A 24700-nucleotide genomic window follows, 5' to 3' on the forward strand; every position below is an offset into this window, starting at 1 on the left:
ACGGGACCATTAAATACGAGACAGCACGGTCCTCAGCTGGCAGAGCTAAACCGTGCGCCCCGGCCCGTGTGAATGCCGCGCTGGCCGCTACGCTAGGATGCAGTACTTTTCAAGTAGTCCTCCACGAAGTCCACCACGGCGCCCCGGTGCTCCTTCACTTGCGGGGAGTGGAGCTCCTTGTGGGCTGCAAGGAAAGACGACACTCGGGTCACCACGTTGGGCCGTGCCGGAGGAGCGGTCAGCGGCTGCTTCGTTCAAAGCAGTCTTTACAACACAGCTCTGAGACGGTGTGGGGTCGGGTGACGCGGGGCTTTTTGAAGAGGAGGACTTACCAGGCCATACAGGAGTGAGAGATTAAACCTGCAGAAAAACTGCAGTCTCGTGCTTCACGGTTTGTAAAGCACCCACTTCCTGAGAGCTGACCCCTTTGTGCGAGCAGCGCCCAGGGCCCCGCTGACCCCCAGTAACATACTGAAATCACACTCGCAGGCTCTGAGCCGTGCATTGCTGGGTCGGGAGGCCCCGCCCTCCCCCCTCGGACACGCCCATCCCACATCCCGCAGCTGAGGGGGGGACCTCCTCAGACTCCCACCCACAGGGTCGCCTTTCTTCTGCACACTGCCACATCTTCTTACAGTCTGCACCATTTACTTGCTAGGGCAGCTCCCACTAATGAAGTGGCTGAACACCTACTATGTGCAGGCTGCCAGTATAATACGTCACTGTTGATAATCCAAACAAACCAAAGGACTATTACGACTGTGCTGGGTTCACACACGAGGAAATGAAGGTTCTGCAGCAACAGGGGCCCCAGGTTGCCAGCGCTGGCACTAACCCCGGTTTGGTTAATGGTGGTGTGGATTTTCCAGGACCTGGCAGTGCCGACCCCTAAGGGTGAGGGCATGGTTTATTATGCCCTTCACCTGGGGGCAAGTGGGGGACTCGGCGGCCGTGACACTGGCCTTTCATCAGACGCTCCAGGGCTCTAATGGAAGCTCCCCAAATGAAAGTCTGTGTCAAGGGCACAGCAGCCCTTGGTCACTTTGAACTCTACGCTACTGAATGCATTCTGTATCTGCCTGAGCAAATGAAAACAGAACTGAGGAAGACAGGTGACCTGGGAAGCCACCTCGGAGCCTCAGTCAGCCTCACACACGGGTGACAGTGAGAGGACACAACCCGAGGAGCGCCTGCCAGGGTCCTGGGTGCGCTGTGAGGATTCGCTGCTCACAGCAGCCCTGCGAGGTGTGCCCTGTGACCGTCTCCTGCTCCAGGGAGGCCGGTGCCATCGGGCGACTGGTCCAAGGCCACGTGGCCTGGACCCCGTGCAGTGGGAGGCTCTGGAGCCTTCCTCCGAACCTCGAGAGCCCGGGCCTGGCATTCACCCCAGAGCCTGAGGACAAGGCGTGGACTGCACTCACTCGTCGCCGTCCGCGTGACCGAGGGGACGCCACACAGAGCCCAGGCACGCACACCCACACACCGGCCTCCTGTGACCCTGGCCCCGCAGTCAATTTTTGGTCCTGTCTGGAGAGGCCTTTTCCTGCTCCCCTCCTCCTCCCGCGCACTTATCTGGAATTACAGCCTCTGCATACGGTTAGCAGCTCAGGTTAAAACCCTGACCGGGAGAAGAGAGACTTTAAAGGTTTAAAACCCGGATCCACACAGGGACCCGAGAGGAAACCCCAGCTGGCTGTGCCGCCAGAGTCGCGGCTGTCTGCGCGTCTCTCCCAACACCTCACCCTGAGTCCTCAGCTGCTGAATGGCTTCTGAGCACGTCCTCATGAAGGTCTGCGCGTCCTGGTCGATCTGGTCCCGTTCTGTATCTGTCATCCTCCCGTGGTCAGACATGATATGGCTGAGAGAGAAAGAGAGAGAGAGAGAGGAGAGGTGAGGGGCAGAACGAAAGGGCAGCGGCGAATGAACACGTCGTGTCGTCTGCATGGGGTGTGTGTGAAGGGAAGGAAAGCGTCCCTGCTGAAGTGACACTGCTGAGACCTGCAGGGCGTGGAGGGAGGGGTGTGGAGGGAGGGACCTGGACGGTGGGACCGATGCTCGGAAGGCTGGCAGGCAGAAAGAGTCCCCCCAGAGACCAGGGCGAGTGGCCCAGTGCAGGGAGGGCGAGGTCGACACGGGTGGAACCGGCGAGCTCGGATGGAGGACCCGGGGCGGCCACCGCACACACGCTTCCACGAGGCGCAGTGGCAGAAGTGGCCTGCAGCAGGGTGCCATGTGGAGGGGGGCGTGGACATGCCTGCAGGCTCCTGAGCAGGGTGTGAGCACCTGTTTCAGGCTGCCACTCTTTCCCGCACGGACCGGCCGTCTTCCCAACTCACAGCGAGCCTGCAGAACGCCCAGGAAAGGAGCTTCAGAAATGCTCACCTCGCAGCTCACCTCCCTGACACTCCATTGAAGCCCCTCAAGCCGGTGGGCTAGCAAAGGCGTCCCTTTCAGTGGTGAGCACATGGAGCTCCAACGTGAGTTTCGTTACCCTGCTCATCCTCACAGGTTCCGGGGAAAGTGTGGCGAATTCACTATTTGTAACTCTAGCTGCCTAATTAAACACTCTGGACATTACAGCTGGAACTCACAACCATCCAGTATCAAGTCGAAGAGAACTCATAATGCACAGAGTCAAGTCATTCCATTTCCACCTGCCCCCACCCCCACCAAGAATGAAACACCAAGCCCTGACAGCCTCCACCCCAACCTGGGACCTTACTTCTGGGCGCAGGCCTTTACTCACTGGGCTCCAGCCACACTGGCCTCCTGCTGCCCAGCCCGTAATACTCTCCCTGCAGATCTCCGCTCTGAGGGCCTGCTGGCTCAGAGCCAGCTTGCCTGGCCAGCCCCTGCTCAGCCCCCAGCCCCCACTGCCACGGGTTTCCGCCCTGAGCCAGGGAGTATGCCCCCATCTCCGAGCTCCGCGGTCGCCCTCCTCCTCCACGCTGCGTTGGGGCAGGGGCTCTCCCAGGCACACTGCCACTCGACATCTAGGCCCCACTCGACATCTAGGCCTCACCCGCCTGCCTTCTTTAGGGCACTTGTTACTCCCTGAACCTGCACACGGACGTCTATCTCCTCCGATAAGGGCGCAGCCACGTGAAGCAGGGGCTTGGTCTCGCCCACATCTGTCTCTAACACCTAGGACTGTGCTGTGTCCGGCACAAAGCAGGCGTGCCGGCATGAGCCGGGCGCCTTGTGTTTACCAGCCACCATTCCCGATGCCTTTCACACACGTGTCTACGTAACTGGCCCCCGCGGTTCATTCACAGACTCGATTACGCACACCCCCCTCCACACGTCCGGTGCTGTGGCAGGGGTTGGGGGTTCACAGCTGAGCAAGGCTCACTTCTGCCCCCACAGAGTGTGCCGTACGACAGGGGAGACTGACCCTAAATGGGAGGTGGGACCCCAGGGGGAGCGGTCGACCCACGCAGAACGGGTGCCAGGCGGGCAGAGGGGAAGACACTCCAGAAACCCCTACCCTGGGTGGTGGCTGGAAGGACCGCGTGACATGGGGACCCCACGAGGACACACCTGAGCAGGTCCCCGGATCCCCTGGGACGCCCCGAGGGACAGTGCTCCACGCGTGCCGTGTCTCAGACGCTCCAGGGGCTGGCGGACGCCTGCACGGCTTTTCAAAGGCACGCGCTCACGGTGTTAACGGCGGACGAGCGCACGCTCACGTAAAACTGGAACGGGGTCTGCAGTGGCCTCCATCCCACAACATGCAGACTCCCCGCCGTCTCCCGGGAAGGAGTCCTCGAGGCACAGAGTCGGGGAGACGGGCGGGTCTGGATCTGCACTGGCCTCTGTGGTCTCCGCCTGGGACGGGGTCCAGACCGCAGGCGACTGCGGGTAAGAGGCTGCTGCAGCGTCCAGGAGAACGCGCAGAGCGCCTGGGCTGCGGCCGCGTCAGTGGGAGAGGTGTCTCCCAGGTAACGTGGACCGACAGGAGATGAGTGAGGAGAAGCGTGGGGCGCTGTACTTCCCATCTCACACACGGGGCAACTGCGGCCCAGAGACGAAGGGACTGGCCACGGTCACGCAGCTAGTGGTTAGCAGAGCTGGGGTTTGAACCGGGCTCCTGGCTCCGGAGCCCCTACTCCTGACCGCCCCCAGGCCGTGCACAGCCGTGGGGACACAGGGCACGGCCGAGGGGAGACAAGAGCAGACACTCGGAGTGAGTCCCGGAGAGGCACCAGGGTGGCAGGGAGCCTGTCAGGAGAACAGGAGGCCGCTCGGGTCAGCTGGAGCTCAGACAGGAGAAGAGATGGGCGCTGGTCGCAGTGTTCCACTCTGTAGCCGATGACAGGGCTGAGCTGGAGAAGATACATGTGGCGATACCAGGCTAGGTGGGAAGAGGAGGGAGGCCAGGCAACAGTGACTGAAACGAGGCAGAGAACCCTGCCCTCCTCGTCTCGGCACCCCAGCCCCAGGTGACAGAAAGGGGCAAGGCGGAGAGTGAGTCAGGCGGAGGGAGGACTCTGAGATGCAGCCTCGGGAGCAGAACAGATGTTGGAAGTAAAGCATCATCGGACCCAGCGACCTGGGCCCGGGCGTGCAAGGCACTGAGGGAAACCAGGAACACGGAAGGAAGAGAAGGGAGGAATGAGCCAGGAGCAGGACAGAAGCCACTGTTAACACGTGTCCTCTGATGCAGCTTGGAAGGAGAAAGGTGATGCTCTTGAGACCAAAGGCTCCATGACTGACACTGCGTTTCAAAGGGAAACAGGGCAATGGTCCTCTAACCACCGTGTGCTAAAACCCCACAGAAACTGTCAGGGCTTCCAGTGATAAGGAACGGCCTCCTCAGGTTCCAGAATCCATTCCGGGTTGGGGGTGGGGGGAAGGCCCTGGGACACACGTGGCAATGGCTGCAGAGCCGAGGCCAGGGCGAGACCACTCACCACGGCCCGATGAGGGGAGGGCCAGCCTGGCACGGTCCACAAACTGCAGTGACAGACTGCTTTCACGTGGGGGCACTCGGAATGCACGCGGTCACGTGGGTGCTGTTCAACCGCCCTCGTGTGCTCATCTCTGAGGGCACAGAAGCCTGGCTCCCGAAGCAGGCCGCAGCAGGAAGTGACGAGAGGGGACATTCGGAGGGACAGGCAGAGACGGGGCCGGCGGCGGGGGAGAGAGAACCGAGAGCTGAGAGCTCACTGCTCAGCCGCGTTGAGGATCCAGCGGGAAGCGGACAGACAGGCTGACGTTCGCTTTCTCACGTTGGGGGGTCCGCTCCTGCCCCGGGCGCTGCTCTCCCACTCTCCCCGGTGGCCATTTCCTGTCCTTCTCCCCACTTCTGAAACCTCCCACCCCTCTGTTGTCGGAGAGACCTCTGCTTCCACAGCGCCCGCCCCGTGGCTCTCCCTGGGGGCCCACCCACAGTGCCCTCCCTCCAGCTGCTGTGGAAGCGCCCACCTCTCAGCTACGCCCACCGCTCCAGGCCCAAGGCCAGCCCAGCGCCCCCGTTCCTCTCTCCTGCACCATCAGCCTCAAAGGTGTTAACAAGTGCACACGGAGTCTGGACAGGGTCTGGCTGTGGACACTACGTCTATTGGTTACTAATAATGCCACCTTTTTCCTGTCCACTGGGTCTTTCCTAGCTGCGTAAAACATGGTGTCATCCCTTCCAACTTAAAAAACAAAACCAAACAAAACCTCTCAATTCCAATGTCTCCCACCAGCTACTGCCCAATTTCTCCCCTCTTCTGAGTAAAACCTCTCTGAGACGCCCAGGTCTCCGTTTTCCTGACCATTCTCTCCCAAACCCAATCCAAATAGGCTTGTATCCTCATTGCTGCCGTCCTGGCTCCCCAAGGTCACCGCTGACCCCGCATTGGCTCAGCCCTGCCCCAGGCACTTGAGGCGGATTGGATGTAGCTGACTGCTTCCTCCTGCTTCCCCCCAACTCTCCGACTGACGCGTCTTAGATCTCTGAGCATGTAGTGATGGAAGTTCATGGCTTGGTCCCCGAGTCTCTGCTATCTATCTACATGGCTCCCCTAGTGAATCCGTCTAGTCTCATGGCTTTAAATACCAGCTGTAGGCTGACAGGTCCCAATTTTATATATTTAGCCCGGACCTCTCCTTGAACTTGAGGCATGTGTGTCTAACTACCTGTTCAACAGCTCTATTCAGATACTTGTGTTTCCAATCTGCCCAAAGTGAGCTCCTGCCTGCTCCCCTCCCACGGCTCAGTGCAGCTGCCCCCACCCGTGCCTGCAGGAGGGCTGATCCTCCAGCTGCTGGGCCCGAACCTGGGGTCGTCCTTGCCTTCTTTTCCACTCCCAGCTCACGACTAAGCCACCCACAAATCTTGCTGGCCCTACCTTCAGAGTCTTTCCAGGACCTGACCTCTTGCTCGCACATCCACTGCTCCTCCCAGCCCGCCCACTGATCTCTCACCGGGCCTGTAACAGCAGCTGCCTCGCCCTCCTCTGTCTGGGCCGACACTCTAGCCTCCTGATCAGGCCCCATCACCCCTCCCAGGGCTTCCCGCCAGGGTCAAAGCCAAGGTCCTCACAGGAGCCTCATCGCCGACCCCCATCCCTCCTGCGACAGCCACACCCGCCTCCTCACTGTGGCCTGGCCCTCTGGGCACCCCCCACCTCAGGGCTTTGGCCCTGGCTGGCTGCTCCTCCTGGAGTGTCCCTCCCCCAACCTCCACTACACTCAGTCTCCCCACCAAATGAGGCCTTCCCTGGACCTTTCATAAAATTGTACCCTCCTCTGTATTTCCTATTCCTGTTCCCTTGTTCCCGACCCCCCAAAACACCTACCTGCTCTAGCATTCCATGGGTTTTCCTTCCTGCCTGTCTTCCCTGCAAAGTTTAAGCTCCACAGAAGCAAGGACTTCTGTCTGTCTGTTCACTGCTGTATCCCCATCATCAAGAGCGCTGCTAGCATTGAGTAGGCTGATAAATCAATAAATCAATAACCAAATACTTGTTGAACCACCCAACTCAATGTGTGTGGCTGACCTCGAGAACAGACTTGCTGTTCAGCTACAGGCCCCTCCCCCACTGAGCTGACCCCACCCCGAGACTTGCAGGCTGCCCCCTTCCTGAGCACACAAGGGCAGGGAATCCGTCCCTCCTGAAGAGAAAGGGAGGGGCTGAGCCTGAGGCTCTTCTCGGGCGCGTCCATCACCTGGGTCTCCTGGTTTGCTGAGGTCCCTCCCCACTGCGCAGCCCCACTCAGAGAGGTGGAAGGAAGACCACCCACGGGTTCCTGGGGAGACGGTCCTTGAAACCTCGAAGAGTAAGGGAGACGTATTTCCCTGTCCCAATACCGCCCCATCTTGTTTTCTTAAAATAATTCAGCTTCACAAGGTGACCCGAACAGAATGCAGGGCTGAGTAAGCAGGTCAGACCTGCCCCGCCCCCACCCCCAGGCCTCACTGTGGGAGGGGGAGAGTGGTGAGCAGAGGGGCCGGAGCCGAGCTGCTCCCGGATGGGAACCATCCCACGGATGAAGGCTGACAGGGCCAAGGGCAAGTAGGAAAGTTCTGCACCCGACTAACTCCAAGCGCATGAGAGTAGCATCTCCCTACGAGACACTCAGATTCGGCGGAGCCTCAGCTCCGCGAGATGGAACAGGCCTAAAGGTTAATATGAGAAAACGGATCACACAATTACAAAGTGACGCTCCCTTGGGACATATTACACTTTAGCCTTTTAAACTGGAAATGAACAGGGTGGTGATTCTGTTAGTAACAACAGAAACCAAGAAAGTCTTGTTGCGAGGATGTTGCAGAGACGGTCCATCTACCAGAAGGGGAGCAGCCGGTTTTCAGTCCAGAGGCCCTGGCTGCGAGGCTGCTGCTCTGCTCCAGGAAAATGCCGTTAGAAACAGAATTAAATGGGCCAGTAAAGCCTGAGCTCTAGGCCACGGAAGAAAATCACAGCTTCCTACTTATGTCAAACTCGCACAGCCTCACGGGTCTGGCGGCTGTATTTCTCAACATGTCCTTTCAACCCCGCCGTCACACTCCACCCAGACTGCTGCGGGGAGCAGGTCATGGCCAGCACGGCGCTGCGGGGGGTGTGTGTGTGTGTGTGTACACACGTGTACGAGGGAGGCTTTCCCAAGTCCAGAGCTCTGGGCAGGACGCACTGGGACCAGAGAGGGTCGGCCTTCCTCCCTCTGAAGAGGCTGTAGGCACGGAGGGCAATGCTTCTTCCCTAGTCCCTGTGCAGTTTCTGCACCAGTCACCTCCCTGGGGGGGCAGAGGGATTGGGCAGAACAAGGACGTGCCGGCCACAGCTCCTCGCCCCGCCTCGCCCTTCAGGGTCCGCTGCTCGGACAGCAGAGGTCTGCTCCGTGCCCCTCTCTCACGGCTCTACAGGGACCCGCCCCCGCTGCCTGCCCCAGGAGCTGGGACTGCTCAGGGGCCCCCACGGCCCAGTCAGACCACATAATTCAGGAGCCATCCCTCAGCAGGGCCACCTGCTGCCGGCACCCGAGATTTTGCTGGGGGTGAAACTGACAGCACCTCCGTCCCAATCACGAAGACCCGCCTCCCGCATCCGCCTTCTCTCCTGCTCTCCCTCCCACCCCCCTCTGGCAGGAAACAGAGGTGCTTTCTTTCTTAAATGACCACCCCAACTGCATCATGGGTCAAAGGGCATTCCAATTCAATTACCATTCACCAAGGGGCTCATGTGTCCCAAGAGCCCTCACGTTTCTTAAGAACAGGGTCCACATTTTGCAAACCAGCCAACAGCCCCAGGCCGTGCAGTGAGCTGTGTGTACCCACCTGATCAACACTTGGTGGGGCCGATGTTGGCTCTCAGGTGCGAGGGCCCCAGCGCCCCTGCTCTTTCAGAAGGACCAAAAGCGGGGCTGGAACGGAACTCAGAGGACACTAGCTGGCCGGGAAAGGGAGGACAGGCTGGTCAAGACTAGGAAAGCCTCAGGAGCTACAGCTCCACCCAACACTCCAGCCACACGGCCAGCAAAGGGCAGAGCAGGCCTGGCCCCGGGAACCCTGGTCCTCAGGCCCAGCACAGCTGCCGTCGACGCTGGCAGAGGGAGAGGCCAGGGAGGGAGGCGGCTGTGGCGGTCTGCGGACACTGGGGCCGAGGGGGCTGAGCTGCGCCGTCCCAGAACCGCCCGGTGACTCTGTTACAATCAGAGGTTCAGAGCAACACCCTGACACGGCGGTCTTTTTTTATCAGTCGGTGCTTTTCCTTTCTACACTGCACTCAACCCCTGCTGTCACTTTTTAAAAGATTTTATTTATTTTTTAGAGAGGGGAAGGGAGAAAGAAAGAGAGGGAGAGAAACATCAACGTGGGGTTGCCTCTCATGCAGACCCGCTACTGGGGACCTGGCCCACAACCCGGGCACGTGCCCTGACTGGGAATCAAACTGGCGACCCTTTGGTTCGCAGGCTGGCTCTCAGTCCACTGAGCCACACCAGTCAGGGCTCAACTCCAATTACTGTCTTACCTGAATCTCCCCACTGGCTGGCAAGTGAATTATTACCCCAATCACCTCGAGCAGGGCTCCACAAATGCGCACAGTGTATAAGCACGCGACACTGCGGGCCATGCGGCCTGCCACAGCCACTCACCTCTGCTGTTGTAGCGCCGAGGCAGCCACAGGAAGTCACCGTGAATGGACACGGTGCTGCTCCAGTCACCTGTATTGGCCGACACTGAACTCTGAGTTTCGTATGATTTTCACACGCGGTGAAACATCATTATTTCCTCGTCATTTAAAAGTGCAAAGCTGTTCTTAGTGCGCAGGCTGCACAGACACAGGCCGCGGGAAGCGGGAGCCTGGTCTGGAGGGGACCAGGTTTGGAGGGGACACTGGGCTTCCCGGATCAAACAAGGTGGGCAGTCGGCTGGAGCCGAGGTGACGTTAAAGCCTCCACCCAGCGGGACGCCCCCCCCGAGGTGGAGGGACACGGACAGTGCAGGCCCACAGAAGGGCTCCGCCACCACCCGGAACCAGTGTTGTCAGGGGCTGAACTCAGGGGCCGGAGACCGCGGGTGGAGCCGGCGCGCTGCAGTTTTCCAGAGCGACTCCCATTCCTACGGACCTGAAATCAGCCCTCATACACAGACAAACGTTTAGAAATGCAGTTCACACTGCCATCTAGTGCTGACTGACTCTTCCAAGTAACAGCCTGAAAAATAAGGACTTCTCGGCGCCACGCATCAGAGTAATTTCTGCTACTATGCGCTAGAATAATAATTTTAGTGTATCTTTAAATCATACAAATGCAATACATTTAGATGTATAAGTCTGCCTACTTGTTTCAGTAGACAAAGTGGCAGGGATTATTTAAAGTTCACCTGAGGTGTAACTATTTTCCCTGTTAAAGAGTTTATACAGAATGGTTTCATTTTGTACACACTGGTGAGGTGTTTGAAAAACACCAGGTCTCCTTCCTATTTTCCAGCTTCGTGAGAGGAAGGGCTCCGCAGTGCAAATACCGTTGCCTCCCGAAGAGGAAAGCTGACGTCACGTCCCAGGTCCGCCCGCCTTCCCTGCGAGTTCACAGAACACGCGACCACGACCCGAGGTGCGACGGGAGGCGGGCGCAGCAGCGGACGGGAGATCCGCCCTGCAGTTTCCCTGTCTGGTGGGAGCTGGGGTGGGAAACCGTTCTGGAAGCCTCAGTCGAAGTGCTTTCTCTCTCTTTAAAATCCACCTGAGCACGGCCCCCCTGGGGACGGGGGCTCAGCTCCCCAAGGCCTCTGTCGTGTGTCCTGCACCATCCCTTCGCTGCTTCATGAATGTGAGGCGCTCTGTCTCACTCGCCTCCGCTGTCCACAGCCTCCAGAGCTGCCACCGTGTGTGGGCATGAAGACAGGAGACACTGCTGAGGGTGATCATGACTCAGAGATGGGGGTCTGGCAGAGCACCGCCCCCCGACGAGGGCAGGGCCCCCGTGCTCTGTGGGCACCACTGCAAACTGATCTTCCTACTTCCACTCTGAGAGCTAAAGAGCAAAAGATGAGGATGTAGGCGTGCCCCTGACTGGTGCGGCTCAGCTGGTTGGACATCATCCCACAGAGTGAAAGGTCACTGGTTCGATTCCTGGTCCAGGCACATGCCTGGGCTGTGAGTTCAGCCCCCAGTCGGGGTACGTCTGAGAAGCCACCAACTGATGTTTCTCACATCGACATTTCTCTCCCTCTCTTTCTCCCTCCTTTCTCTCTCTAAAAGTAAGTAGGTTAATATATATATATATACACACACACACACACACACACATTTTTTTAAAAGATTTTATTTATTTATCTTTAGAGGGAAGGGAAGGAAAGAGGGAGAGAGACATCAATGTATGGTTGCCTCTTCTCCATCCCCTGCTGGGAACTGGCCTGCAACCCAGGCATGTGCCCTGACTGGGAATCGAACCTCGATCCTTTGGTTCACAAGCCCACGCTCAATCCACTGAGCTACAGCAGCCAGGGCAGATAAAATATGTTTTTAAAAAATGCAATATAGGTATGGAAAAGAACAGTCAGCAAAGTCATGGTAAGAAATCTGTACTTACCTATAAGCATTAATATAATCTTTCCTGTGTTCCAGAAGAAAATCCCTCAGTTTGCCGATGTGCGAAATCTAAAAGTAAAAGAAAGAGAATTTACATAGATAAATGTTACCACCACATGGAGTAAATTTAAGTTAACGAAGGATGGGATGCAGGGTGCAAAGATCTTGAAACTACAAACTGGACACCTTAGGTTTTAGACTCTCGTACGGCCACTTCGCCAAAGTCGCCCTTATCCCTGGGCCTCGGTCCCTTCCAGAGGCTCGCCCTTCCTGTGACTGCTGTGCTCTACGACGGTCTGGAGCACGGACCCCCAGGGATCTCCGAGATCCCACGAAGTGTGGTACGTCCGGCACCAATGCAGCAGGCAACGGGCCGGAGCTTCCCCTGTGCGGGCAGGGCCGTGCAGAGCCGCAGAGCTGCGGGTTCAGGGGCCACTGTTCACCCCGCACGGCAAATCCCCACCATGCCTCAGGCCCACGTCCACGGGTGGAAAAAAGGAACGGACACACGCGAGGCTTCGATGTGTGCTGGCCGACTTCTAGCACCGTAAGCGCCGACCCTGAAGCACCTGCCGTGTGTTCAGTGCGGTGCACGGAGTTGTGAACGAGGAAACAAGCAGAATAAAGGGAGGCAGCGAGGGGCAGGTGACAGGGATGGAAGTGTTTCCAGAAGGAGAGAATGATGGGCTAGTCCCCCCGCCCCCCCCCCCCCCCCCCCCCGCGCTGTCTGTACTTCCTGTAGAACCACGCAGCCCGGCCTGAAAGGCCTGCTCAGCTCCCGTCTTTTCCACTGAGGTTTGCTGTCAAGGCCAACCCTGGCTAATCTTCCCTTTGCTCTGCACTTGAAAGCACTTGTGCACACCACCCACCGGCACTCCATTACACCCCGCCCACCCTCGGCCTTAACTTCTCTTCCCGTGTGCTTGTCAGGGGGCTGTAAGCCACACTGGGAGGGGCCCAGACACACTCAAGGCACAGGAGGGGTGAGTATTTGGGAGTAAGCACATGTCTGAACACAAAAATGGTAATTTCACAAGAGACACACAGCGGCTGTCTGGAGGCAGGTCAGGAGGGGTTGGGTGAAATTTCGTAACAGACTCAAGGCCAATTCCAGGTGCAGTTAGGAGAAGCGTCCTCAGGCCTTTGCAGGGCAGGAATCAAAGAGAAAGCTCCGTGTTGTCACAGTCCTCATTTATTTACCAGATGACGATGGCCGAGTCTGCCCCACGCCCCATCGGCTAGCCAGGGGCCCGTCCACCACGGCACCTGCACCCAGCAGCCCTGGGCGGCCCAGCCTCAGCGCTCTGGGGGGAGGGCCCTCACAGGGCTCCGTGGCTCGTCCCCGTGACGCCTCAGTACATGTGGCCTGGACTCACACGCAGGACAGTCTGAGCCCACACTCGGCACATTTTCCAGCTCCAGACCACAGCTGAGCACCCATACCCCGCGCCTGTTTTCCTCCAGAACTGAGTGTAAAATCTGACTTTTCAGACTGTTGGGAAAAAATTTAAGAGATGTACAAGCAAAGTGTTTACTGCATCCCCTATAAATTTGACCAAATTACTCTATTTTGAAACTTCCCATGGTTTCCATCCCCTTGCTTAATACCCCTGGCCACGAAGGGCCAGGTAAATGACATAAACAAGTAAAGCAATGGAAGTGGACAGGTGAGGACCTTTGGCATGGTGAGCTCTGGTTTCAACGTAAACCGCAGCCAAAGTGAGCAGTTCTGCAGGCTGATCTGCCAAAAAGCCGCCAGAGCGCTACCTCTGGGCCTAACCAAGGGGGTCAAGTCCAAACTCCAAACACAGCACGCCAGGCCCCGCTCAGGTCAGCTGCAGACGTCTGTGTGAACTCGGACCCACCACACCCCCAAGTCCGTGTCCCAGGGCTTCCACTGCGCCCGCCCACGTGGCTCCCCCTCACTGGGGCGCCCTGTCCGCTGTTCTCCACTGCCGGGTCCTCCTCCTCCTTCCAGAGCCTCTTTTCCTCCCCACGCCCTCCCCACGCCCAGGCACGGCCAGGCCCACTCACACACGTGCACCCACGTTAGCACCTGTTTCTTCGAGGCGACGTGCCTTGTGAGGGGCCGGCTCCCCCTCACCAGACCACAAGCTCCCGGAGGGCAAAGGGCCCCCTCTGTCCTTGGAGCTTGCCAGGCGCAGTTCCTGGTGCAAAGCGGACCCTCGGGGGTGGACCAGTGGGTGCCGCACATCCCCAGAGGAAGACCCCGCTGCGGCAGGCAGAGCAGTGCCGCCCGCCCCCAGGTGTCCAGGGCCCCACCCCTTCACCTGAGAGTATTCTGTGTCACGTGGTGAAAGGGCACTCATCGCGACTGATGGAGTAAGGCTGAGCATCAGCTGGCCTCAGAGCAGGAGAGACCCTGGACTCTGCAAGCAGGCGGGCCCTGTGTCACCACGAGGGTCCTTCCTGGTGGCAGAGAGTCACAGGGTGGCATGGGAGGGGAGCTCAACCCCACCCTGCTGGCTGGAAGACAGAGGAAGGGCGCAAGGAGGGAGGGCGGCCTCCCCACGCCACGCTGGGCCAGGACGCGGGCTCGCCTCTGGAGTCTCCCTGCAAAGAACGGAGCCCTGCCCATGCCCTGATTTCAGCCCAGGGCGACCCACTTTGGACTTCGGAACTACACAACTATCGGATAGTAAATGGGTGCTGTTTTCAGCCACTGAGGTTGTGGTAATGTGTTACAGCAGCAATGAGAACGAACACGCCTTGCCTCAGTCAGCTTGGGCTGCCCTGACGAACTGTCACAGGCTGGGCGGTGAAAGCGGCTGATGACATTTCTCACAGGTTTTGAGGCTGGAAGTCCACGATCGAGCCGCTGGCCCGCTCGTTTCTGGTGACGGCCCCTTCCTAGGTGCAGGCGCCACCTTCTTGCTGAACAGGACGAGAGACAGGGGCAGCGAGACGGCCTCCCCCACGGCTCTTCTCAAAGGGCACAAGTCCCATTGGTGGGAATCCGCCCTTCTGGCCCAACCCCCTCCCGAAGGCCCCGCCTCCAAACCCCATCGTGCTGGGGAGCAGGGCTGTGACCTAGCAATTTTGGGAGGGACACACACAGTCTACAGCACATCTACTTAGGACCTGAACAACCAAAATAGGTTTCTTTAGAGGTCAAAAAATTTTCCACAAAAAAGTTTTAAAAGGTCCAAGAAACGTTTGGAAGGAACCTCATGCACAGGCTAGATCCAGCCCCCCACCCCCATCCTAGCTGGTTCTGGTCCACCGGGGGGATGGCGCACAGGGGTGTGCCATGTGCCAGGAATCAGAAGACCCCCCCGGGCATCTCAAAGAACATAATTACAAGAGCTCTCACTTAAAGTATAACCACTGTGATCCCAATTTCTTACACTCTGTAATGGCAAATTTCTATAAAATGAATGTATTAAAGTGGAGTTAAGGTTATTCAGGATTAAGTGGAATTCTTGGTAGGTTAGGAGGTGTTAAGTAATTGCTGACTTAACAGCATGATCAGAAGAGTAAGTCAGTGCAGAACGTGAGCACAATGTATAAAGTGATACTTATGCCAAGAACGAAAAGAAATAAATGAGCACTAAGATTTCTACAGGTACTTGACGGCCTTGCAATTTTATCAACTTCCTTCCTAATTTAAAAACACAGAAAAATTACAACAATCAGTAACAAAGAAAAATGTCATCAGGCCTTTTGTTATATAAATAGGCAACTGAAGCCCCCGCAGCACCCAGATAGGGCTTTCTCTTAGAGAACGGGGACGGCCTCCTCGCCTGACCCCCACCATCCCCGCGAAAACCCTTGGCCTAGATCTGACCCCTTGCTGCTGGGCTTCAGTCCTGGTTCTGAGGCTGAACTGCCACAGACGGCAGGCGGCACACCGTTCCGACATGTGCCTGACGTCTCCGAACCTCCGAGAGGTCGCAGAGCTGCGCGCCTCGGGTTTGGAAAATCGCCGCTTACGCTGCTGGTTTCCAAGGGGTCCTTCAGGTGTTTCTAGAGAATGCCTCTCACCTTTAAGAGGAAAAAGGCCAAACCCTGTTCACGAAGATGGCGCTCAAAGTGCGGGAGGGAGCCCCTGCCCCTCCCAAAGCTGGAGCTGAGGCAAAGGCTTTGAAGGCAAAGAAAGCAGTGCTGAAAGGCATCCACAGCCACACACAAAAAGAAGATGCGCACGTCACCCACGTTCCGGAGGCCTAAGACACGGCGGCTCCGAAGGGCGCCCCCAGGAGACACGAGCTTGACCGCTCTGCCATCATCACGAGTGAGTGAGCCGTGAAGAAGACAGAAGACCACAATACACTGTGTTCACTGGATGTCAAGGCCTACAAGCACCAGATCAAACAGGCTGTGAAGAAGCTGTATGACGCTGATGTGGCCAAGGTCAACAACACCTTGATCAGGCCTGATGGGGGAGAAGGAGAGTCCTGTTCGACTGGCTCTCAACTGGGATGCTTTGGGTGTTGCCAACAAACTTGGATCATCTAAACTGGGTCCAGCTGGCTAATTCTAAATGTAAAAATTTTACACACACACACACACACACACACACACACACACGAGAAAGGCCATCATTCCAGTGTGAAGTGTGGCAAGAAAATCGGAGTAAAACAAAAGAGCATTTACCCTATAAACGTGTAAAACCAGCTGCAGTTTCTTAGTCTTGAGATCATCAAAGGACATGAGGGTGGGGCCGGGGTGGCAGTGGGGTAGAGAGAGGGTCCTGGGAGGAAGGTGCCACTGGGAAAGTGTCTGGGGCCAGGCTGGTGCAAGGGCTTGCATCAGGGAGTGCTCGGGGGACTGGGCCGCCAAGGGACACACGCTCCTCAGAGCTGCGAGCCTTGGTGACCACTCGCTCTTTGCCTGGAGCCTTCTTCCTGCACCCCAACCCCAAGCCACCCAAAGGCCTGTGCACACCCTTCCGGGTTCTGCTGAAATGTCTCCTCCTCCACGAAGCCTTCCCTAACATCTCCCTTTTATAGATCTCGTATTTATAGATACGCGCCAGCTGTGTCCACACTGTACTGGAAGCATCCATCTCCGCCCCTACGCAGCTTCGATTCAGCTCCCTGCAGTCAGGATCTCTGTCCTGCTCACTGCTGCATCTCTATCTCCAGCAGAACCCAAATGTTAAAAAGGAGAAAGGTGGGGAAAAAGGAAGGGGGAGGGGACAGAAAAAGGCTTCAAGATCGGACCACTCCTGACTTACAAGTTGAATCAAAGAGGTATCCAAGATATCACAAGGTTGCACCTAGTGGCTAAAACAGAAAGAAAAGGAAAGCCTCAACGTTTAATATAGTATCTCCTCCAAGGCTCACTTTAAGAGGGTCACTCCATTTAATTCTGCCAACCTGTGCAAGTCGGCATTTTTCTCAGTGCGAGGAAACCAAAGCCCCGAGAGACTCACTGACAGCTGGAACCAGACCCTCATGACGCCGAGCTGCACGGGCTCCCCCAACACTGTCACACTAGAGAAAACGTCCGTGTGTCCAGTGTCGCCTGACACTGAAGTCATTTTAATGCCTGCTGAGTATTATTATTCACCTGGTTTGAAAAATCTCCCATGTAACACTTAATGATACCAAGAAATATAATACATTTTTATTCAGGCATGATAATAGTATGCATTAAGATATTTTTAATTTCTTTATTTTTTAAATCCTTATCTTTCAAGGACACATACTAAAAAATTTACAAATGAAATGATTTTCCTGGAATTTGCGTCAAACGGCAAAGAGAGGGAGGAGCAGACGGAACAGGAGTCCGACCCGGTGGAGACCACAGGCGTGTCCGGGGCCCCCGAGCTGTTCTGCCCCGTGGCGCACTTCCAACGTGGTCCGTCACAGCATGACGCTTCTAAAAGTCTCCCACGTGAGCGCTTACTTCTCCTAACACTTCTGGTCATTCTGAAGTACAGGTTTTCTGCTGCCAATTGTAGTACCCACACCTGAACCAACAACCGAATCCATCTACAATCTCTAGCTACTCCATTACTAAGTGCTTGGATTCTTTGCTTGAAGCTCCATTGATCAGACCCAAAGCCACCTAAACTAAATCACCAGCACCTTCTTTGCGAGTTGACTATGTACCAGACAGCATTCCAGGAGGTCTGTGTGTATCAGCTCATCTAGCAATTCCAGCGGCCCCATGAGAGAGGCCCCGCATCACACCCTTTTCACAGGTGGGGACAGTGCATCAGCACGAGTCTAAGTTGTTTGCTCAGGGACACGCAGGGGGGAGAGGCCTGGATGAACCCCAGGCCTTTGGCCTTGTACAGACTCAGGCACAGAGTCTCGGTGGGTCCCAGCTGCAGTTTTCCAGCCCTGCAGTCCCAGGGGAGGGCTGGGAGCTGGGAAAGGCTCCGAGTGAGCGATGCTGAGCTGTGCTTTCCTTCTTGAACTTGGACCCGGCGCTGCCCCAGACACGTGACTTTCCTGACAGCGGCCGCCACATTTGGGGCACCGGCCATGTGTGTGCTGGGCGCAGCCTGCTCGACACTCCACCAGTCACTCCCACAGCAATGGGAAGGATCAGGCATCATCCAGCCCCCATGTCCGTGCACCGTGTTTGGGTGTGTATAATGAGCACTTTTCTGCCCAGATCTTTGAGGGAAAAATAAGGATGTGCATTATACATGGGCATAATGATTACAAGCCATGGGTACTATAATGGGCATGACAATCTCGTGTCTAATGCACACAGAAACATGGGTGCATGTTATACATGGCAACACATGGTCACAACCATGGAAACTGAAGTCCATGCAAGGTTACAGGCTAGTAAGTGGCAGAACAGGGATAGACTGCAGTCCTGTTACTCAAAGGCTAAATTATTTATTGTATACACGGGGTCTGTCCAGAAGGTATCCAGCCATGTAATATAAAAAATTAGAGACATTTATTAAGGAAGATACAAGACACAAGAAACACTGTACATAGAACAGTGACACTTCAGTCCCCTGCAAAGTAGGCACCTTGGGACCTCACACATTTCTCCCAATCACCATCAGCTAGCTACCCCATCATGTTTTCCTAAATCTCATCAATGGTCTGAAATCTCTTCCCTTTCAAAGGTGATTTTAATTTTGGGAAAAGCCAGAAGTCACAGAGCACCAAATCTGGGCTGTAGGGGGCTGAGTCACCTGGGTGATTTGATGTTTCACCAAAAAACTGCATGAGATGATGTTTGAACGGGTGCATCATTGTGATGAAGCTGCCAACCACCAGCTGCCCATAGCTGCGGCTTCTGAACCATCCAAATAGTTTCCCCAGAGGAACATTCAAGCTAACGCAACACCTGATCCAGATTAATTGCTCTACTCATTTTTAAATATATTTTATTGATTATGCTATCATAGTTGTCCCATTTCCCTCCCTTTAATCCCCTCTGCCCTGTACCCCCTCCTCTTAGTTCATGTCCATGGTCATACAAATAAGATCTTTGGCTTTTACATTTCCTACACTATTCTTAACCTCCCCCTGTCTATTTTGTATCTACCAGTTACGCTTCTTATTCCCCGTACCTTTCCCCCCATTCCTCCCCCTCCCCACTGATAACCCTCTATGTGATCTCCATGTCTGTGATTCTGTTTCTGTTCTAGTTGTTTGCTTAGTTTCTGTTTTTAGGTTCAGTTGTTTATAGTTGTGAGTTTGTTGTCATTCTACTGTTCACAGTTTTGATCATCTTCTTTTTCTTAGATAAGTTCCTTTAACATTTCATATAATAAGGGCTTGGTAATGATGAACTCCTTTAACTTGACCTTATCTGGGAAGCACTTCATTTGCCCTTCCATTATAAATAATAGCTTTGCCAGAGAGAGCAATCTTGGATGTATGACCTTGCTTTTCATGACTTTGAATACTTCTTTCCAGCCCCTTCTTGCCTGCAAGGTTTCTTAGTCTTGTGGAAACTCTTTTGCAGGTAACTGTCTCCTTTTCTCTTGATACTTTTAAGATTCTCTCCTTTAATTTTTTATAATGTAATTATGGTGTGTCTTGGTGTGTGCTTCCTTGGGTCCAAACTTCTTTGGGGCTCTCTGAGCTTCCTGGACTTCCTGGAAGTCTAGTTCCTTTGCCACATTGGGGAAGTTCTCCTTCATTATGTTTTCAAATAAGTTTTCAATTTCTTACTCTTCCTCTTCTCCTTCTGGCACCCCTATGATTCGGACGTTGGAACAGCTTAAAGTCTTGGAGGTTCCTAAGCCTGTCCTCATTTTTTTGAGTTCTCATTACTTCGCTCTGTTCCGGTTGAATGTTTATTTCTCCCTTCTGCTCCAAACCATTGACTTGAGTCAACATAACAGTGGGTACAGCACGGTCCACAGGAGAGGCTTTCTGAGCATTTCCACACACCACTCATTTCAAAGGCCCCCAGTGACAAGGAGAAAAGCATGCGTGTACCCAAAGGGAACGGTTTCCCTGGCTGAAGTCGCCTTCTCCCAGGCAGCTGCTGTTTCTTGTGTTTTGCTACACGGGAGGCTTGGACTTGGGTCACAGAGCAGTTGAGAGAAGGCCCTCGAATGAGCAAGAAAGCAGGATGGTTGGACAGACGGTCCAATGTGACCAGTTCACCCTGAGTACTAACCAGCGAACCACTGCCGAACGGTTTAAAGGCTCAGTGAAGGCAACTGCCGGGACGGGCGCTCTTCCACACACTCACGCTCCTCTCCATCCGTCCTGGAGCTCAGGGTGGGGCGTGGGCAGTGGAGCAGGCTCTGGGCAAGAGACGTGGCGCAGGGTTTGTGCGCAGCAGGGTGGACAAGTGAATGCTGGTAACAAACCTGGGTGCTGGCCAAGATTCTTTGAGTCTAATCTCCATATCGCCACCTACTGCCGAAGGGGACCCCGACCCCCCCATTAGGCTTTGTGTGGAGGGACTTCAGCTGGACGGACATTGCTGGCCTCTCCCAACACTTCGCCCACTCTTCTCAGAAGGCAGAGGAGAAACCTGCCTGGCTCATGACTTGGAGAAGGGTGAGCGTGCTCGGCAGCCAGCCAGCCTGCACAGAGGGTCTCTTCTGGTCTCTGCTCCACCAGCATCTGGCCACGAATCTAAAGCCAGCTTGTCCATTTTGCTCCTGGTATTCTGACTCCTGCATTTCTCTTTCAGGAGGTTCCAAAATTGGGCTGGGGAGAAAGGGGTGCTTTTATAAGCTCCCTTAAACTTGTAAGCTTTGCCAACTGAAATTTTGAGCAAGTTGCCTAATATCCCTGGGCTTTACAACAAAAGGAGGGCCGTAAAAATTATTTTTGCAAAACAGCAGCACGAGCTAAGAGCCAACTTGTATTGAGTGCATAGTAAGCGGCGGGCACCAAGCTAAGTAAGTGGCCCACATCCATTACCTCATTTACTTCTGGAAACAATTGTATAAGACAGAGCCCGTTGATTGCATCTTACAGGTGAGAAGACACGGAGGTAACACGTTTTCTATAAATGGCCCAGAACAAACAGGAGACATGTCTACCCACCAAGACGCCTCTGCCGCCCCGCGGGGCACGGCGCTGCCTGTGAGCTGCTTTCCCAGGAGCACAGATGGCACCCTCCGACATGCACGGGAAGCACCGGACAGAGCAGGGCGTCCTGTTCCAGTTGAAGGCGCAGTCGGGCTCCTGGACAGCACCGAGTTCCAGCCACGCCGGCTCGGCCAGCACCTGGCTCCTTCAGGAAGCTGCTGTTAACCAAACCATTTACTTAAACTCCATTTTGAAACTGCTGGTATTCATCTGACTCACCTTTCTTTCTCTGAAGATAAATTGAGTTCACTACTAAGCGGCTATAGGTTAATAAAGCTAATTCCGAAAACCATCAAGACACTGCAATTCTCCGCACAACCCATCCACCACAAAGGCAAACCGATTAGGAAACAGCCGTAGTGTGGTCCCTCCCTACAGTCACTGGATTTGAGGGAAAGGACTGTTGCACTACTTGTCCTTACATGCAAAGGTTTTGCAAAAAGAGAACACACAAAAACCAAACATCCCAACCCATGCACGGGTAAGGTCTGGCCCCAGGGGCTACCGACAGGGCGGGTTTCCCACGAGCACGTTTTGTGGGGGGGAGTCCACAGCTGCGCAAAGAGCACCCTATGCCGTCTACTTGCACGGAACACACAAAGGCGCGCGTGGAGCGCTCACGTGCAGAGGGGGGTGTCTGAAGTGCCGTCTTGAGAGCGCGTGGTTGTCTGGGCGGGAAGACGCGGTGGAGACTGCCGCATTCCCGACACCTCCCCGGACTCAGAAGTCCTGTGACTGGTGTCCCCAGCCTTTGCGGTCAGACAGAATGCTTTTTTACACAAAAAGGTAAGTCTCCCCCACACTTCCCTGAAGTGTGTGCCCTGAACCCCAGGATCAAGTCCAATTCCTCAAGCCCCAGGCCCCCTGGCCCTGTCTCCACTGAGCCTTCCCCCACCTCCCAAGACCGGCTCATCTAACTGCTGGGCACCACGCCTGCAGGCCAGATTGAGGACCCCTCTTGCACGTCACCACCTGGTTCTGACACGTGGTGCAAGCTGCTCACAGGCCCAGCCCGAAGCGGTTCTCCCATACGGCTCAATGCTCCCAACCAACTGCTCTCCTCTCCCCTTCAGGAATTAACAGGTGGTGGAATGAACGCCCCCCACAGGAATTCGGCTACATGCTTCCCATCACCCACTAGAGGGCAGCACAAGGACCACAGCGTGCTATGCAGTTACAGGAGCTCAAAAATAGCACCGTTTTTCCCAAGGGCTTTTAACGTGCTCTGGTTCTTTGTCTTTGATCTAAAATCAAAAGACTATTAAAGGTTAACTGTCGTGCACAGCAGGAGCTGAGTGACACTGTTTAAAATGCACACGTGCACCTGGATGAGCCCAGGAAGGGTCACCGAGGGGCTGGGGGAGCCTGGCTGCTGCCTGCCGTCCCAGGCGCGGGCCCAGCCCCGAGCACCTGTGTCACCCACAGGCCATCCTGCCCACCTGCTCCCTGGTGGGTGTTCTGCAAGCGGCCGGAAGGAAGGGGAGTGCAGAGCAAAAACACTGGTGTAGGCGGCGGGGCTTTTTGCACGGGACGACTGGCGTTTTGGCTGCAGGGGAGTTCAAAGCAGGCAGCAGTGTCCTCTGCAGAGCCCAGCGGGCGCCTGACTTGCCCCCCCTCCCCCCCTAAGAACTCTGCTCTGCCGGCACTCCCAACACTGCAAACAAAGGCCTGACTGATTAGGAAACACTGAGTACCGATTTGCATAATTTGCCTCTGTAAGAAACAACCATTGTTCAAGATTAAAGAGACTCCAGCGGGTCCCTCTGGCGTATTGTAAAAAGTTCCCTGTAACACAAAAGGATCGTTTTTCTTCATCCCATCCGTGGACACAGCTCGCTGTTCGGGTCGGTGGGCAGCACAGCCAGAACCACCACTGCTGTGCGGGTGTTTGCCAACTACCGATCAGCTAACACGGTTTTCTGCAGCGCCCTGTTCCCGACTCTAATTGGGAGGCCCATTCACTGAGTCCCAAATATACTGCCTTCAGTTGTAATTGAAAACTGCACCCACACCGGTTCCAGCTAAATGTTCAGAACCAGCTCACCTGTGGCGCATGGAGACCTGCTGGCGGCTCGGTGGGGGCTGTCTGTGTCCTGTCCCTGTGTTGGAGAAGCCCCCCAGCGCTGAGTCACCCACACAAGAGCCTGGCGCTCCAGACCCTGCACTGGGCTGGGGCGCAGCAGCAAGCCTGTTCAGGGGCCATGCACATGCTCCGGTCTCGCTCGCTCCTTCACTCCAGCAACTGCTTGGTGAGCGGTACCATGGGCGGGTGTCTCCTACCATTCCCCGTAATTTCCACTGCACGGTGCCACCCTTCAGTGGCTGTGGGCGCCGGAGGGTGACAGTCACAGTGGGGGCCTGGGCCACTCCTTCCCAGTCCTCATGCAAGTGCTGATGGTGCCCCCTGTCCCTCCGGAAGCTCTGTCCCCCACTGGCTCCCAGGACGCCTACCCTCCAGGCTCTCCTCTCGATGCCTGACAGCTCCTCTCCGCCACCATCATCCCCTCCTCTGCTTCCCCTGACCTCTGAAGCTCAGGTGCAGCCTCATGCCCATCCACAGCTTCCTTTACTGTCTACCGAAAAGGCCCGGCCAGCCCCTCCCTCGCCCTCCAGGTCCACACGAGTGGACCCCACTGTCCCCTCCAAAGCAACAGGCCCCAAAGCACTCCCACGCACCCCCCGGCCCCCCTCAGTCCCTCCTGCCCCCATGCCCCCAGGGAGAGAAAGTGCTCTCACGTCAGGCTCGTCCTTCCCTCTCCCCCTCCCCCACAAAGTGAACCGGTCAGTGGGGCCTGTGCACTCACCCCATTAACTGTCTGCCCAAGGAGCTGGCCTGCCCACCACAGAGCCGGCCCCTCACCGAGCCGCCCTCTCCCTGCCAGGACGGCCTGCCTTCCCCTTGGCCCCACTTCCACTCCCATGTGCTGGGCCCAGGAGGGTTCAAGGTCGGCCGTTCTGGGTTCATGACCTACTTTCTCTGCATCAAGCCTTCCTGGGAGCATCCTGTCTATTAGTTGAATGTATGTGTTATATACACTATATGTGTGTATAAGTAGTACATGAATATGTATATAAATAGTATTACATAAGTAGTATATATGTATGTGTATATATTATAATACTGAATATGTATTCAGTGTAATATTGAGTATATATTCATATACATTTAAGAATACATATAATATGTTGAATATATACACACTGTATATGTACACAATAGACATATATTGAATACATACTCATACATATATGTGTATATGTATATATTACAACACTGAATACTCACTATAATATTGAATATATAAACTGCTCTATCCTATCAGTCTTGAAATCTCCTTAGAATAAAACACAAGGTGGCCTTGGTCTAAGTAAAACTGGGTTTAGTAGTTAAATAACCTGTTCGGAACCAATTTCAACCTTACTGTAGGTTCCAGAATTCGGCATGTGTGTCTTTTTGTAAAATTATTTTTAGAGAGAGGGAGAGGAAGGGGAAGAGAGAGAAACATGGGTGAGCTGCCTCCTGCCTGGGCCCTGGCTGGGGACCAGGGCGGCCCAGGCCACGCCCTGCCTGGGAACTGAACTGCTGGCCCTTCAGTGCACAGGACAACACAGCCAGGCCTCGGTGGCCGGGGCGCAGTGCTTTTCAAAAGACAGAGACGGCCACGCGTGCCTGTG

General features: G+C 55.4%; 1 protein-coding gene across 1 annotated transcript in view; it reads right to left on the reverse strand.

Moving 5' to 3' along the window:
• The window catches only part of STX18 (syntaxin 18), a 92691-nt gene that overhangs the window by 21634 nt on the left and 46357 nt on the right, over positions 1-24700 (reverse strand). The window contains exons 2-4 of the mRNA XM_037126806.2: positions 11524-11591; positions 1743-1858; positions 107-184 (exon numbers count right to left, since the gene is read on the reverse strand). Of these exons, the coding sequence (XP_036982701.2) occupies positions 107-184; positions 1743-1858; positions 11524-11591 (262 nt within the window). The remainder of the gene's footprint in view (positions 1-106; positions 185-1742; positions 1859-11523; positions 11592-24700) is intronic.

This window comes from Artibeus jamaicensis, unplaced genomic scaffold (genome assembly GCF_021234435.1).
Source record: "Artibeus jamaicensis isolate MK-2021 breed Jamaican fruit bat unplaced genomic scaffold, CSHL_Jam_final contig_76, whole genome shotgun sequence".
NCBI lineage: Eukaryota > Metazoa > Chordata > Mammalia > Chiroptera > Phyllostomidae > Artibeus > Artibeus jamaicensis.